General features: G+C 32.0%; 1 protein-coding gene across 1 annotated transcript; it reads left to right on the forward strand.

The window, feature by feature from the left end:
• The first annotated feature begins 12,446 nt into the window (after nucleotides 1–12,446).
• LOC134245963 (cysteine and tyrosine-rich protein 1-like) lies at nucleotides 12,447–15,608 on the forward strand. The gene is made up of 4 exons (XM_062728191.1): nucleotides 12,447–12,519; nucleotides 13,097–13,193; nucleotides 13,764–13,942; nucleotides 14,917–15,608. Exons 1-4 carry the CDS (start codon nucleotides 12,447–12,449, stop codon nucleotides 15,120–15,122), a joined length of 555 nt encoding a protein of 184 aa, XP_062584175.1. The 3' UTR covers nucleotides 15,123–15,608.
• The last annotated feature ends 2,193 nt before the right edge of the window (nucleotides 15,609–17,801 follow it).

Genomic DNA, 17,801 nt, shown 5'->3' on the forward strand with positions numbered 1-17,801 from the left:
TAGAAGTTTATTTTTTCTTTAACTAAGAAAGCTTAAAACCTAGGATCCACCCCCCAAAAGTCTGTTGCCGTAAATTGTCTTGCTGGCGTTTTGGGAATATGGCTGATTTGCATCAATTACACTTTTATTGACTCAATCGCTGTCGAAATCGGACGAGATTTCTTGGCATGGAACAGCTGTTATATAGTTTACGTATTGATATAAAAAAAATTTAAACTCTTTGATTCCAGGCAAGGAAAAAATGAGCACCATCAAAGTTAAAAATTAAGAGTTTGTAAGTTTGCCACAGATAAATTATATTATCTATTAAAATTTAATTATCTACAATAAAACACAAAAAAATTTTCCGGATTTTTTTTTTTATTTTTTTTGACGATTAAAACTTCAGACTCCTGTGGATAGCCAACACAAGTTCTATAAATAGCATATGCTGAAGCACAGGAGTCTGTAGTTTAAATCGTCAAAAAAAATTAAAAAAAAAATCCGGAAAAAATTTTTTCCTACCCTTAACTAAAAAAACCGGGTTTTTTTAGTTAAGGGTAGGAAAATTTTTTTCCGGATTTTTTTTTTTTTTGACGATTAAAACTTCAGACTCCTGTGGCTGAAGTTTTGATCCTTGTTTGTGATGTCACAATCTGAAAATGACGTCATTATTCTGGTACTTTTTGACTCAAAAATGGTTGTCTCAGTGGAACTCGTGGCACATGTTTATCTTAGAAATGACTTTGAAGTAGCGTATAAGAATTTGTTCATTTTAGTGAAGGAAGGCAGATGGTTAAATATGATACTTGATGTTCCCCGGTGAAAGCAAGTTTGAAAAGGGATGTGTTTTTAATAAAGCAATATACTATCAAAGACCTTCAATTAAAATTTTACACTTTGAAAAATACTTGAATATTTCAACAATAATATAAATATCAAATACCTAAGATATTGAATGTTTACTTTTTAATCACCCCTCTATTGTGTCAAATAAACATGCATTTATAATTTTCATCACAGAGGAGCAACAGTTGAAAAGGCATGAAATCATTCAGAGTGGGTTAGGAGATTTAATGAATAATTTTTTTTATTTCCCCAAATTTTTTCAAAATTACAACTGTACAAAGAAAAAGAGAAAAATATCAACCTATAAACATCTTTAAAATGATGTTTGGTGGCCCCCCAACTAGGGAAAAATTTTTGGGGTCCGAATTTATAGGTGAGAAAAAAATCCTAAAAATTTAAACAGAATTGTTTACGGAAGAAAAAGAAAAAAAATATCGTGTAATGGAATGCTAAAAAAATGAGTCGGGTCATTTCTAGGCAGTAGATCGGGAGAGAGGGCAACCAAATATTTTTATAACAAGTGGTATTATAAGGCTAGTACATTTTCCCAAAATACTTAGTAATGCTTTTTTTTTTTTAATCTTTGACACTATTTTAAAAAACAAACATAGGATTTTCGGGGGGGGGGGGGGGGGGGGGTTAACACTATTTTTTTTCCCGATATAGACATAGCATATATGCAAGGGATTTCTTTGCAAACATTGTGCTCGTTTCAAATTTCATAAAACAACTCATTATATTTTATCAAGCTTCGTATATGTTCAATGAGCGAGAGCTTACAACGTTGTCAACATAATGAGACATGAGGGTTTTTTGTGCCCAAAACATTACTCCATACAATGTGTGGGTCATTGCAAACATTCTAGCTATTTATGTGAGGTGCCTGAAGGATATCCTTAACTGCCATTTTTTTCTATCTAACTTCTAAACAAAATAGACATATGTACCAACTTTTCGAATGTAAGACATGTAATTACAATTTATTTTTCATGCACTGCATATTGTTTAACATTTTCAAATTAAATGCAAAGATCCTCCTTGCAGTGCCCCATATAAAAATCCATCGCCACAGCAAAAAGACCCACCAAAACACATATGTTTAGGACATTTTTATTTTTTTTTTTAGTTTTAAAAAACCAACAAATTATCAAGATTTTTCTATAAAAATTGAATATAATCATGGTAATCAACGGATTTATCCACAGCAGATATATGCACATGCCAACCTTGTTTAGGGAAAATATTAAAGAGGAATTTCGAGTTGATAACAAAAGTTTTTCCCGATTTGCTGGAGTGAGGTTAAAATCGCGTTTTTTCATTAATCAGACGATGCGATGCAACAAATAAAAGTATAAGAAAAAACCAAGATTATTACTTAGTAATTTCTTGCTTGATGTTATTAGGGTCGATTTATTCAAAATCATTGTTATTCGAACTCTGTGTGACAGAGGAATGGCGGACCAAAATAAACACATGGCCTCAGCAAGACACCCATATAAAAAATCAAATTTTCAAGAATTATGGATAATGACAAAAAAAAAACGAAACAAATGGTTGTAGCCATATTACAATAATCAAACTAACTCCATTTTCAATGTTTTTTCATCTCGTGAATGCTGTAGCTGCGCAGTTCTAACATGATTAATTTTCTTCAAATTTAAAAGAAAAATAAACGTAATTGTTTACGTTTTTGGCTAACAGTAGGTAATTAGGCATTAGCACTTTGAGTAACTTTGGGCTAGTTTAGAGAGTATTAAGCGCATTCTTGGTATTTTTAGTTTACACCAGACTAGATCCAATATGGCTTGTACACCCCCCAAAAATCCAAAGAAACCCTAAAAAATTTGATATCACAAGATTATTATCAAACTTGGTACCTTTAAAACTATGTAATTTCTACACTTTTTTTCTACCCTTTCCCGTGAAAATGAAAGACCAGGATTTTTGACGTAAAAGATAGTCATTGCTTCAATTAAAATGAAAATTCTAGATTTGTAAATCTTGTCACTGGTCCCCTGCAAGCTTATTTTGTCCAAAAAACCATTATGACTCTACTCTGGTTATAAAAAACAGCATCCTTGCAAGCCAGAGGTCCTGAGTAGACACGTTGCTGTTTGACCCCATATATTTTTTCAATATATGTGGGCTTGCTTCTCTCATTGAGAAGCACCAATGAAATTAAAGCTTTCAAAACAATAGTCAGATAAGGATTCAGCTGACATCTCAAATGCATGTATTACAAGTTGTTTGTCAGAGAATGGCTCAATATGATTGATTGAGAGATAAGAAAAACAATCAGGTTATACAATTTTTCCTAAAATTTTGCTACAGTCACCCCACAGATATTGAATGAAATATGCCATGGGTCAAACGGCAACGTGTTGACTAAACCCACGGCTTGCGAGGATGATAAAGAGATACTTGAGCTTGTCATAAACAATTTATATGTACATTGTTATCCAGAAACAAGAATACCAACATTCTCGTCAAATGTATCATTTCTCAAGTTCTATGGTCAAGTAATACCCCCCAGCAAATGCAATCTTTTATTAAGTATAAGGCTGATTGACGTTTTTCATACTAATTATATTAGGCCATTATTTACAAAATGAATTGTGTACCGAGTTTTTTGTTTACCAGGTCAGGGGAAAGGGGTAGATGACAGGTGTGAAAATTCAACAACAGGTACCACTCCTTTTGACACCCATCTTATGAACGTGTTTGCACTGCTTTTCTGGCACCTGATCTCTCCTCTGTTTTCAAATGAGTGTGTTTGCTCTGCTTACAGTTTGTTTGAAACATTCAAAGTATATTTGCTTATATGTCTTATATATTAGGTGAAAGGGATTTAAAAACCATATATTTCTTTCCTCATCACAATTGTACAATTTTAAAAAAGAAATGGTAAAGTGTGTTTGAAAATTAGCAGGGACTATATTTTTGGCGGAATGGTGGTGTATGAAATATCTTCTTTTCTGCCTCTTAAAATTATGATAGAACAATGAATTTATTTATAACTTTTACTCAATGGAAGACTTGGAGAAATTTTCAAATGTAAGTTAAATTAATAATGAGGGACTAAACTTTCAAAGTATATCAAATAAATATGATTTTTCAAACAAACTGACCTTTGTTAGGTTTTAAACGCTTCCTATCAAGGTGCAGATTTGAGCCTGAAAAATCCATAAAAAGTATTTTTTCTCTAGTGAACCATCAAAACTTTTTGTTTTTGTATCATTTTGTACATTTATAAGACTACTTTATTATATATGTGAAAATAAGAAAAAGTTAAATATAGGAAGCATCTGAAAATAATTATTATATCCTAAAAAATAAGAAAAACAGAGAAAATTTGGATCAGCCAATATCCAGTTTTGTTAAATTATATATGTATATTTGGTAATACTGATAGACCCATATAGTAATATGTTTTTATGAAAAAAGAGCAATCTTTACACTTTTGAAAAAAAGGGGTATAATGTTTGGCAACAGTATTTTTTTTTATTCTTAATGTCACGGAAAAAGATAATGACCTTGACCTGACCTTGCCTCTAATATAAAATGGTCAAATTTAATCTCACTGATACTATCACTTACTGATATTTCTTCTTATTCGTGAGAATTTTATTAATTTTTAAATATTAGAAATATGAGAAAATCCCACCTTAAGTCAAATGCTGACTAACGTTTTTTCATACCTATTGTTAGGCCTTATATACACACTGAATTGACGACGACCATATTTCTGTTATTTCCTGATCATGACAAGGAACACACAGCGGGTATGATTGGGCGGAGGGGGGGCTCACGCCTCCATGGCACCTGATCTTACCCCCAGGTGTCCTGTTTGATACCTCCTATTTTGCATTGTTTAATGGACTATTGAGCTTGAATGCTGTTCGTTATCTTCATATATTTGATTCCAGAATACCTTTTATGAAGAACGAGAGTGAACCTTATCATGGTAAATTTTGTTGATGACCAATCACAAGAAAATAAAATTTCCGACCCCCATTTTAATTAAAGCAGCGGTTGTTTATAAGTTCAAAAAGTCTTTATTTTAATTATCGTTAGAAACAGATGTATAAGTGTAGAAAAATAGTACGTTTTGATGTTACCAATTTTAAATAAAGTTTTTTTTCATTCAATTTCAAATTTCAATATAGGTAGGGAATTTTTACAAAAATGCACTGTGCTTCAGTATCAGTATGATTCTACACAATATTTAGCCTTAGATATAGAAAATCTGGCAAAGGATACCGGAGTTCCCTTTTAACAAGTGTATGACAGCATTTGATATTTGAGATGAATACTTTGTTTAATTAATGCTTAAGAATCCAAAAATAAAAAATTTGATATCAGAAGATTTTACCAAATTTGGTAGCTTTAAAACGTATGTAACTTTTTCACTTTTATATCCACCCCTTCCCACAATAAATAAAAGCCAGGATTTTGAGTAAAAAAATAGTCATTGCTTCAATTGAAACGGAAAGTCTAGGTTTGTAAATCTTGTCAATGGTCACCAACAAGCTTATTTTGTCCAAAAAAATCCATTGTGACTCTACTTTAATGGTTGATATAAAAACCTCCCCGGGGTCCCAAATCAACACGTTGCCGTTTGACCCCTGGTATATTTCTTTCAATATCTGTGGGCTTGCTTCTCTCATTAGAAGCACCAAAGAAATTAAAGCTTTCAAACAATAGTCAGATAAGGATTCAGCTGACATCTCAAATGCATGTGTTACAAGTTGTTTATCACAGAATGGCTTAATCTGATTGGTTGAGGATAAGAAAAACAATCATGTTTTACAATTTTTCCTAAAGACGTCGCTACCAGCCCACAGATATTGAATAAAATATGCCATGGGTCAAACGGCAACGTGTTGACTCAGGACCACTGGCTTGCGAGGATGATAAAGCAGATTCTTGAGCTTGTCATAAACAATTTATATGTACATTGTTATCCAGAAACAAGAATACCAACATTCTCGTTAAATGTCATCATTTCTCAAGTTCTATGGTCAATGTAATGACCTCCAGCAAATGCAATCTTTTATGAAGTATAAGGCTGATTGAGTTTTTATATAATTATATTAGGCCATTATTTACAAAATGAATTGTTTTTTGTTTACCAGGTATGGGAAAGGGTAGATGACAGGTGTGAAAATTCAACAAAGGTGACCACTCCTCTCTGACACCTATCTTATGAACGTGTTTGCACTGCTTTCTCTGGCACCTATTCACCTTGTTTTCAGATGAATGTGTTTTCTCTGCTTTCATTTTGTATTGTTTAATAATATTTTTTAGTATCGCTAACTGTTTGTTGTCTACCTATCATTCAGTCCTCCAGAGGGTCCAAATTGGTAATGTATTAGTATATATTGAGAATATAGTATTATTTTGTATATAATATCGCATATTTGATGGATATCCAGCAAGTAAACTGTTTGCATCAAGAATTAAAAAGGCTCAAGGGGGGGAAATAATTTGGTCTTTTTTTTTTTTTTTTTTTGAGGTTTCATTTTCCGTATTGAAAATTTGTTATTCCTTGACATTTTAATTAAGGAAAACTTAACTTGGCCATATTATTTAAATTTGGTTTCCCGTTTACGCTTTATAATCCGCGAACGGATTATAAAAAAACGTAAACTACCCAAACCAGATTAACTCGATAATATGGCCAAGAATTAAAGTCATTCCTTATAATTTAATTTTAAAATAATTAAAAACTTTTGATGTAAAATTGTGTCGCTTTTTATCAGTTCAAATTTACCGCGCAATAATACAGTCGTAGTAACGGAAGTATTTGAAGCGAGGGGGGGGGAATAAAAACATAGATCTAGCAGCCATGATGTTTGTTTACATGAGGTAAGAACGAGTAATTGTTTAAAGTTGAAGGTAATTTATTAAATCTGAAATTTTCCATGGGTTTCGAGGACTGGAAATAGGGGATTGCATGGATATAATGATTAAGCTGGTCGTCAAGGGGGGGTTCCCCATACCAAACCAAAATACAAAATGTTTTGCGTTCCTTTTTGGAAATCAACCAATGGGGGCAGAATACAAACAAAATTAAATTATAGACAAATAAATGATAGCAATCAGTTAATCAGTTAAGAAAGCCTCTACAAAACTTATATATACAGTTAGGACTGAGGTTCTAGTATGGATTAACTTAACAATTCAATTTCACTGAAAATTGTCAAGTTTATCTAAAAAATTTCTTTATCATGAGTAAATAGGCGACAAGCTTAATAAATGTGATAATGAAAAAAAGATCCTCATGTCGGGCATAGTTGGTCATTACCTGAGAAACTCTTCTGCTTAACGTATTGTAATAAGTACTTAAGTGGCCTTTGATTGCCAGTTTGATTCAGAAGTTCGGCACAATAACAGGTCATTTATGGATGAATAAAAATCGACAAACATTTTGCACTGAGTAAACATGAAGCATTTCCTAGTTGGGGTTCAGGTGGGGTGTGGACTTAGGATTTCCGTTGTTTCAGCGATCTCAGCACCTTCGTAATAACGCCAAAATTACATCCTCGCTAGAATTTGCTTTTAAATGTTAATACTTTATTCGTTACTTTGATTAAAAGTTACCAAGGCTTATTAGGTTAAAATCTTTTCAACAACCTCATTTAAAGCCACCATTTGTACATTCTATGGCTTTATAAAGATCTTGTTAGCAAACATAACCTATCATTTGGTCTTGTTTTGCTGTCGTAGTTCAAATCAATTATCATGCCTTTGTTTTATTCCCAATTTGATTACAGGCTGTCCGTCTACCTACCAATACATATGATTGATATCGAATGTGACCAGGGGATGCTTACCCTGCTACAACCTATCCAACGTCTGTTATTCTAAGGGTCTATGTTTTTCCCGTTCAAGATTTTTATTGATAAGTATGTAATTTTTTTTAGTTTGGTGATTACTTTTCATCATTTTAATCTTTTCACTGGGTTTTGTAAGTGTTATGCGTTATAGTGATCAGGTTAAAAATGAATGAGGGGCTGTTATACAAAAGAAATTACGACTAAGACCAAAAATTTTGCTTGTTTTAAAAATTAATAATTTTGTCTAAATTTTCAAGCTTAAAATATCTTTAAACATTATTTTAAAAAAAAATAAAATGAAGGAAATAACGAACAGTATTCAATATCAAAGTCCATAAAATAGTACAAAATAGGAGCAGAGCAAAAACAGACTCCCAACACATCAGAGGTGGGATCAGGTGCCATGGAAGAGTAATTCCCCCCACCGGTCACACCCGCCGTGTGCTCCTTGTCATGATCGGGAAATAACGGAAAAATCCGTCTTCAATTCAGTGTTTAAATAATGGACTAACAATAAGTATGAAAAACGTCAGTCAGCATTTGACTCAATGATAAATCGTATTTGCTGACAAGGTCATTGTATCGACCATAGAACTTATGAAATGATGACTTTAAACGAGACTGCTGATATTCTTGTTTCATCAACTTGTTTGTCAATAATTAACCTCGTTTTAGAAATTGTACAAAATGTAGAGCATGCTCTTGCGTATCGAATGCACTGAGATATATAAACTCCATATGCAGGTGATGAAGGTATATTGCTGCATAATTAAGGGAAGTTGACGATAGAAAAGTAAAATTCATCACGTTTATCATAGAGCTTGGTTGTTAGATTACCATTAGCGTCTTTTTCATTTTTTTTAATTTAAATAAATAGGAAAATTATAACAAATTACATTTTTTGTTTTTGTGTAAAAAAATATTTATTTGTAAATGGGGCCCCCGAATTCTAAATATTTACAAAAATTACACATAACTGTTAATTTATAGGCTATCTACAGCTTTTTTAAAGCGGCTAAAAAGAAACTTGTTGCCTCTTGCTAATTATCAGAGGAGTAGATGGATATCATTTTATCTAGAACATTTAATAAAAGATTAAACGAGTGAGTCCAGAATTCAATTCATAATTAATTTACTTTGTGACATTTAATTAAAGCTCTATTTGTGTTAGTTCTTCGATTTTCGGTATTTTAAGGAAATTTAAGGGGGGTTTTATAAATAAATTCTTTTCTTAAATAAAAAAAAAAAACAAGAAACAGTGGTTTACTGTTACATTGCCTTTAAAAACCATATCTTAGTGTCTATAAAGTACAAAACGTCAGATACAACCAAATCCATAAAACCGGTATTCTCCTTTCTCAGTTGCACAAAAAATAAATTAATTTTAAGACCTTTGCGTCCAAAAAAAAAAAAAAAAAAAAAAACAGATTTCCGACTTTTTTTGGGAAAAAGCATTTGGGCTTGAATACCAAAAAAAAAAAGCAAAAACAAAACCATTGTATAAAAAAGTAACAATACAACTAAAAAACTCTGTTTATTCATAAATTAGAGGGGATGGGAAAGGGTTTAAGAATACAAAAGTTTATATAATTTGCATTAAAAAGAAATAAGACAATCATGCATGCATTTGACAATGGAATCTTGCGAAGGAAATTTATGTGGTTGAAGTGCTGTTACATTATTGTAGTTACCTTTGTTCACATTTTCAGTTATTTAGCTGGAAAGGCATAAAGAAACTATGAAATAATTCATAGAAATATGTTCTAAAGAACTTTAGATTTAACCATATCTTAAAATTGTTCCACTATTAGGACTATCATTCGTTCCTGACCTTATCCCTTGAATTTGCCTTACATCGTGTGGAACGAAGGGCATTGGGTTTCCAAAATACTTTCCTTTTTTCTTACAGACATAAAAGAGGGAAGATAAACCCCGTCCTGATTTTCGGGGACATTCGTTCAGATATTCTTAAGATCAAAATGTCAATTTCCGAGGACAGTTGTTCAGTTTCCGTCTCCACGCTTCGTCTTTTAATATCTGACTTAGTACTTTTAGGTTAGGATCTTGAATTGTGGAAATGAAATTCATGAAAACGATTTTGGGAAAAACTACGTGACCCTGATGTTGCCATGATCGTCGTACAGATTGTGATGGCGAAACAGAAGACATTTCTGTAGAAATGATCGTGGCATCTGAAAAAAAAAAACAAAAATATTTAAAACAAATAAAATCTCAAATAAGAAAGTTTAATACTAGACTAAGTAATAACATAACGGTTAAAACTTTTAACTTTTAAGGACTTTTTTAGGAAACACCATTACCTTTTGAACATTAAAACTCTTATACTAATTTTATATACACTGAATCTTAAAGTACACATGGTTTTTTACTCTTTGTAAAAATATGCCTTACCTATTCTGTACATTTAAACACAAATGTAACTGAGTTTTAATGTTGTTTGTATTGTATATATGATGACATACAATTTTACTCCTACTTATTAGCTGTGCGTAATATGATAATTTACGTTATGGCAAATGTCCTTAATTAGGGTCCCCATTCCTCAGATAATTAAGAGAATCTCATTGGATGAATAAAAAGAGTAGTACCCATTGTTGACAGATTATTTGTAAAGACACACCAGTAGAGACCATTAATGGAAAGTCCGTCTAATGAATGATATGTCATTGATTGTTTTTTATAAACTATTAGGATCTCAAAAGCAAAACCCTTTTTTTGTTTAGAATTTTTTTTCCACTTCTATTTTTTTCTAAACTAAAGGCCCGAACAAAAAACCTTATAATTTATATAACTTTTTTCAATACATATAACTAATGTTGAAAATGGAAAAAGTTACTGTGTATTTGTGTTGTATTACCAATCAGATGCTAGAATACATAACATTGTAGATTATGATATTATGTCATATAATTTGAATAGTACTTGAATAAGTTACAACATAGTACAGTGACAATATTAATTTTTTAACAAAGTAATTTAAATGGACTTTTCAGTGACTAGATGTCAATTTTATGTATGCTCATGTACAAAAACACGTGTAACCTGAAAAACAAAGACAGTTTCTATTTGTTCCCAAGTCTTCAAAAAAGATTAATTACTCTTTCCACAATTTGCTTTTTGAAATCTAAAAAAAATGTGAATAATGGGTGGAAACACCATGTTTAATCATGACACGAAGGCAGGGATTCTAATCATTTCCTGTGACAAGAGCCAGGGAAATTTTCGATTTTTCTTTTTCTGTCACTAATTAAGATTTATATACCAATTCCTTAACAGTCGCAATTGACTAGCTACACCATAGTTTTTTAAATTTTCCCTTTTTTAAAAATTTTTTGCTATGTTATAAATATTTGTATTTATTTTTTTGGATAAGACCACATATAGATGCCCAAAAAGCAAAGAAAATAGGGGGTCTGTGGACCTACTAGTTACAATTAATTTACCCTTTTTTTTACTTATTTTTTTTTTTTCTTTTGTTTAATCACTTTAATCTTTATATATTTCATTTGATGTAACTATGGCGATAAATAAATTTATTTTAGTAAAATATTTTTAATAAATTAATATTAAAAAATTGAAAAATGCGCGTAAATTATTGTGTACCTTTTGCACTAAAAAAACAAATTTTATGTATAAAAAATCTAATGGGCAAAAAATTTTTTTGTATCAAAATTTTTACGATAAAGTGATTATCAGTAACAAGTATCGAGTAGTTTAAAATAATGAAATGTATTCTTCTATATGAAATACATATGTACTGAACACTAAGTCTTTGTTATTATTAGAACTTTGATAACGTATGGGTGACAAATCCATGGGGAAACTCAATTTGTTATTATAAAAATATGTAACAGTATTTACCGCGGGGCAGAAATTGAAAACTTAAATTCTTTCGCAGCAAACTCTTTTATAATGTTTGAATTGGGTAGTTTTCTCAAACCTTTCTTCGTGTTAAGTAGTAATCCAATTCATCTTTTTGAGTATGACAGATGGTGTCCTGAAAATGTGCAATAGGGTTTCACATCTTAAAAAGAAATTGGACAAAATCTTCCCTCCTCAAACCCCTCTTACCCTCACCTTTTAGAGGATGAAGGAAGATGCGCAGTAAGGTTTTAACCTTTTTTCAGTTATTCAGAAAAATCATGATCATTGTATGTTATTTTACGTCCCTTTCGAATTTTTCTACTCATATAGAAACGTCACCATATATATAACTATACTCTAAAAGCTGCTTTAGACTTTACTTGACACTCAGGGCCATTTAGCAATGGGAAATCTTTATTGTGCCAACGACTGTCGTGAAACTAGGCCTAACATAAGTTCAATAAGATCCCTCATTTGAAAAAAATACAACTTCAAATTCCAAGGGACGATTGCTTGGCGGAAGTACAAGTCGCTGCCTATATTTTATCGACTTAAAATACCCCATATTCATTCGACATGATTTACATACCTCAGTATATTTTACTCATATGTAAATTTACTCACTTGTGCAATTTTTGTCGTATGAACGGATTTGCTCATACATGTAAATTCTGCACAGTTGAGTAAAGTTACACCTGGTCAGGACTAGGTGCAAATTAACTTTTGCATACATGTTGTCGCAAATTATTAGTTCTTGTGTGTAAACTTTGTCGTATGAACACGTAGCAGATTTACTCAGGTATGTATTTTGTTTTGTTTATTGCATAAATCTCCATTTTAAGTGTTGTTTCGGTTGTTTATGCATTGTAAAGTGTATAATATCAGTCTGTTAACATGGCGGCTAGAGAGCAAAAGAAAAAAAACTTGATTTTTTATGGTCGTTTTTGTACTTCAAGGACAGCTGAAAGTAAATGAGTTTTGATAAGGGTACTGCTTTAAAGGATACGCCAGGTTGTACTAGCATAGTTAGTACTTTCCACAAATGTTTTTTTCAACTCTGAAAACAAGGATCTACGATATATCTCCAGTCTCCTCTGAGATAAATTTGAATATGCACCCTTTCTGGCCAACCTATGATTATGCCTCTAAGTTATAAAAATATAGCTGTGGTCGCGCAAACATGTGTCCTGCAGGATCAATAAGTTGTCCCCTTACTATTTAAGTAGTCTTCATGGGAATGCCCCGGAGCTGTGATAGGAATAGGCATTACATCAATCGCCCGAGCCCCATTACAGATTGACTTTCTTCTATACCTTTCTTTGTATTTAAACCAAGGCAAGCTGCTGACATATAAATTAATGTTACAGGAATTTCAACAACACTGTTGAAAATAAGCATTTTTAAGTATTCTCCTTGGCACCTGATCCCGCCATGAATTTATAGGGGATTCCTGTTTATTTCCTTTTATTTTCATTCTCCTGGAAAATAAATGTAATATTCAAGCAGATACTTCATAATGAACTCGCAAACGTGGTAAACCTTAGATTTCCAAACACCAAAAACCTATGCTGCCTACTACTACCGAAGTTATCGTTACTATTACTATAGATACTACTACTACTACTCCTCATACTATTCCTCGTAAGTACTAAAGCTCAGTGACTATCATGACCAGTTTGTGTTGTTATTAAAGGGTTTATTTATATTACAAGTTAATCAAAAAACAAGTTTTATGTTTTTGAAATTTTGAAAATACATATTATACCAAGTATATTGCAACATTAATTTTTAATAATTAAGGGAACAATCGTACAATGTTAATGACATATAGGATTTCTTATCAGAATATGTTGGAATGAAATATGTTGTCGTACCGATAGACATGATAATAATTCTAAAACATCACCAGATGTCAAATTTATGATGAATAGAATATTTCCCTTTTTTCAGGATAGAGGGATCGAAGGACAAAATATAAAAAAAAAGTACATGTACATTTTTTTTCAACATGAATTTAGCAGATTTTTGAAATCATGTATGAAAGGCATACATGTAAGCCTTACAAGTAATATTAAAACTGATTATTTGTTCTTTATTTTGTTCTTAATTTTTTTGCATGTAACTTTTCCCCTAAGAAGCGTTAACATATTGGTTTAAGTACTAAGGTCCGCTCATTGGTCTGTCTTGAAGTCTTTTATTTTCCACCAACAGGGGCGCTGTCATCGGTGGAGCTGTTGCAGGTGTTATCATCTTCTGTATCATCGTAACTGTCGTTATCATCGTCGTCTGTAAACACGTGAACAGGGGCAGAACTCTTATCCACGGGACCACCGGGGGCACCACGGTGACGACAGTTAGTAATTCCAACACCATGTACACCCATCCACAAGGTAAATATTCTTCCACACTTTTTCATGATAAAATTATTGGAAAATTTCGTTTTAGTAGCTGAGTGCATGTACAAGGGATTTTTCGAGCTAAAATAAGATCAAGTTCACAGATATGAAAATGTACTATCCCCCTATCTTCTTTAACAATATTATACAATTATTTAATGCCTGAGCAGTCAATAGACCAGAATATTTTTCCCTCGGTGCAGGGAACAGCTCAGTGTGTTCTATTGCCCGAGGCCAGCGGCCGAGGGCAATAGAACACACTGAGCTGTTCCCTGCACCGAGGGAAAAATTTTCTGGTCTATTGACTGCTCAGGCATTAAATAATTGTTTTATTACCTAATTTTATTTTCCGTATTAAGTGTTCACAATTGTATATTCAGTACAGAAGGTTCCCGTACCATATTGTGAATGTACTGTATTATTAATTAAAGACTGATTGTATAGATATTGTTTACATTCCTCTTGAAAATTTTTCACTCTTATGGAGACATCACCATTTCCCGGTGGAGAGGGACCTGTTTCGTGCCAGCAGAGCACCTACTGCTACACGGGACGGTCTCAACGTCCCACAGTGTATTATAATTAAAGGAACTCTCATTAAATAAAATACCCTACCATTGAAATCATACAATTTTTAAAACCAATGTCGAAAGATCAAATAAGATGATTGTTTACCATGTCTGTGCATTGTTACAAACAACTAAATTCGAAACCCGGATCGTTTTTTTCCGAAATACGTTACCGGTCAATAGAACGCGCGTTCTATTGACCGGTCAATAGATCGGTTTGAAAAGATAAGAAAAACTGAAAACACTTACAGAATAGATGAAAATATTAAATCTCTAATAAAACAGCAAAATTCTCTTGATTAGGTAATAAAAGATATTGTTATATACAGAACTCAGCTTTTTAATGAGAAAGACTTTCTAATCTTTACGTTATACGCTTCACATTTTTTTAAATTATAGTAACGGCCGGTTATCCACCTCCGCCACCAAGTTATAGCAGCCCCGGTTACAGCAACCCAGCTTACAGCAACCCCGGGTATCCTCCGCCAACTTACAGCAACCCGGCCTTTCCACCACAACCGCAACCGGCACCGGGACCTAGCGGCAACGTGTACGGAAGCATGTTTAGCGATCCAGCATCTAACGGTCTCCCACCAAAAGCTTAACATTACATGGACTTCTTTTTGCAAACAGCAAATGTCATTTATAGATTGAACAATATACCTTTCAGCAATCAAAGTCTATGTGATACTCATTCAGTCATTGATACATCTGTCGATTTATAATCTATCTTTTTTAATGCTGTGTATATACTTGTACCCGTTTTATAACAAAACTCCGTCCATATTTAGTATTGGCCAGATGTATGAACATAAATGCATGAGGTGCTTTTTTTAGAATTCTGCGCAACAGATTTGATCCTGGAGATTTGTCTAATTAGGTGCCACGGTCATTTGCATAAATTAATTTATACTTATATCCTGGGAAATGCTATATATGTGTTAGTTCGTTTTCAAAATATTCCACGTTTTTTTTTCTCTAAATGTGCCATGAATCACACAGGATGTGCACGTTGTATCCTGTCATATCACACTATAAATGTATAATTAGAATAAATGACACAAATTACACGTGACATAATTATACATTGTATCAAGCAGTGCAATGCACGATATATATATATTTTTTCAATTATTTTTAAAAAAACGTTTTTAGTATTTAATTTTTGTTTTGTTTCTTATGTGTATTCTTTCATTTTGTTTTCTTAAGAAAATAAAGTTCCTGTTGTATGAAATTGTGTTATATATATTTGTTCTTTAGACTTATTACTCTCGACTCTTAGCTCAAACATTCATCCCCGGTTGTTCGTTTGCATATATCACAGTGATAAACATGAGAAATAGTGCGTTTGATTCAACTCATTGTAATTCAATATCTATGCAAATGTCTGAGGTTTGAAATAGATATTTGCTAAATCAATCCACACCTATTAATTTAATTTGAACCAAATCCTGCAAAAATCACGTTTTATACATTATTTAAATATTTTGACGTGAGCGCAACGCAGCGGTGTTTGAGAGAGGAACGAAGGACAACTCTGCATGGGAGATTAAAACTATTTTTTTTAATTTTGCGTTTGACATGAAATTATATACCTATTTATTTATTTTTAGCTGTAACAATACATGCCATTTGATTGGATAAAAGATTTACTCTATTTCGGATAACATACATGTAAGTTGCTACGTAACAACATGAACACGTCAATTACATATTACTCCGCTTGACATTAATTTTGATATATAATTATGCTCAATTTGAAGCCATTTTTAGAGGAAAAATTGTCTTATTGACTACATTGAAATCAAATTTTAACGAATGATCAGAAGCTTATTTTAACCTACGCCTTACGATATAAAACATAACATGGGACAGTTTAATATGCTTAAAGCGTAATCTACCCCAAGTTATCACTCGAAGCTCCTCGGACGTCAAACGTGTTCTATCATCTCGCTGATTCAGTCATGTGATCTCATTTGAATTTCGTTCAAATGCTATGCTTTTGAAATCCAAGTTACTGTGTTGTAGGCCCAACACTATTTTTTGCTTTCAATAAAAAATAAACCTTTTCTAAGAACTTTTTGTAGAGTATATTTATTATGCAACAAAACCTTCTACAAAGCATTGTTGATTTAAGGAATGATATGACAACTCTGCTAATTGTGCGGATAATCATTTAAAACATTAATGTGATTCTGCCATTGTTCTTGTAGTCATAAAATTTGAATGGAGCCGTTGGTTATAATAATAATTACCAGTCCGATAATATATTGACCATCAAGTACGGCAATGATAACAAAATAGACGGTTTTTTTTAAAAAGCAAAAAGAACAGTGAAAAAATGCTAAATATGTCCAAAAACCAATAAAAATGTTTGAAAAAAAAATTCAGGGAAAACAAACGCAAGGAAATTTAGTTGCTACAAAATAGCAAATCCATGAAAAAAATGGAGTTAATTTGAACCTCCCTCAAAATTAATACTTTCCACTTTTCAAAGGTTTTTTTTTTTGATACAGCACTTTGATTACTGAATTTAAATTCATTGTCTGAGAAGGAATTTGCAAATTTCCTAATTTTATAAGGCTTGTTCCCCGATAAAGGCATTTTTAAAACCTGGGAACTTTAATTATATAAACTTCAAGATGAAAATCCGCATTTTTTACTTTCCATGGTGATGGCAATTATAATATCACTCAAATTATGTCTGCGTCAATGTAAATTTATGCACATAATAAATTAAAAAAAAATGTTCCAAAATAAAAAAAAATCCTTCACCACTGAACCAATTAATGTCCTGTTTAGCTAAACGACTACCATTGAATGAAAGAAATGAAAAAAGAGTTCATTCACTGTTTTTACTGTCTCGTTTCTTTTATCTACTTATCAGACGGGTAGAAAACAATGGATTCTTGAATCCCATGTGTAATTATCGGACTCCTCCAGGTAACTTTTGGACATTTAAATGGCAATGTTTTAAGTATGATATATGCCTCATACTTTTCTATATGTACATATCCATTACTTATTGTTTATATGGAATGATATGACAAAACTGCCCTTTCTGGTATTTTACAATCATTGATCTTATTTTATGCATAAATGGAATTTGCTCTCTTATTTCTATGGTTTTTAAGGCTTAAATTTTCAATATTAAGAAGATTCCATATACTTTTTAATATTTTTATGCCAAAAACATTTCTCAAAAAATTAAAATTATATTTTTATTTAATCTTATTCATTCTTGTGCATTTGTCATGAAAGACTTTTCCTTCTGGTAAATTTTG

This window comes from Saccostrea cucullata, unplaced genomic scaffold (genome assembly GCF_032062105.1).
Source record: "Saccostrea cucullata isolate Sc308-1 unplaced genomic scaffold, CSIRO_AGI_Scuc_v1 ctg4926, whole genome shotgun sequence".
Taxonomy (NCBI): Eukaryota; Metazoa; Mollusca; class Bivalvia; order Ostreida; family Ostreidae; genus Saccostrea; species Saccostrea cuccullata.

Excerpts from the sequence above, each read along its gene's own strand:
- LOC134245963 (XM_062728191.1), top strand. The coding sequence starts at position 12,447 with ATGGCGGCTAGAGAGCAAAAGAAAAAAAACTTGATTTTTTATGGTCGT. Across the intron at positions 12,520-13,096 it reads TACTTCAAGGACAGCTGAAA|ATTTCCAAACACCAAAAACC; the intron begins GTAAATGAGTTT and ends GGTAAACCTTAG. Across the intron at positions 13,943-14,916 it reads CATGTACACCCATCCACAAG|TAACGGCCGGTTATCCACCT; the intron begins GTAAATATTCTT and ends TTTAAATTATAG.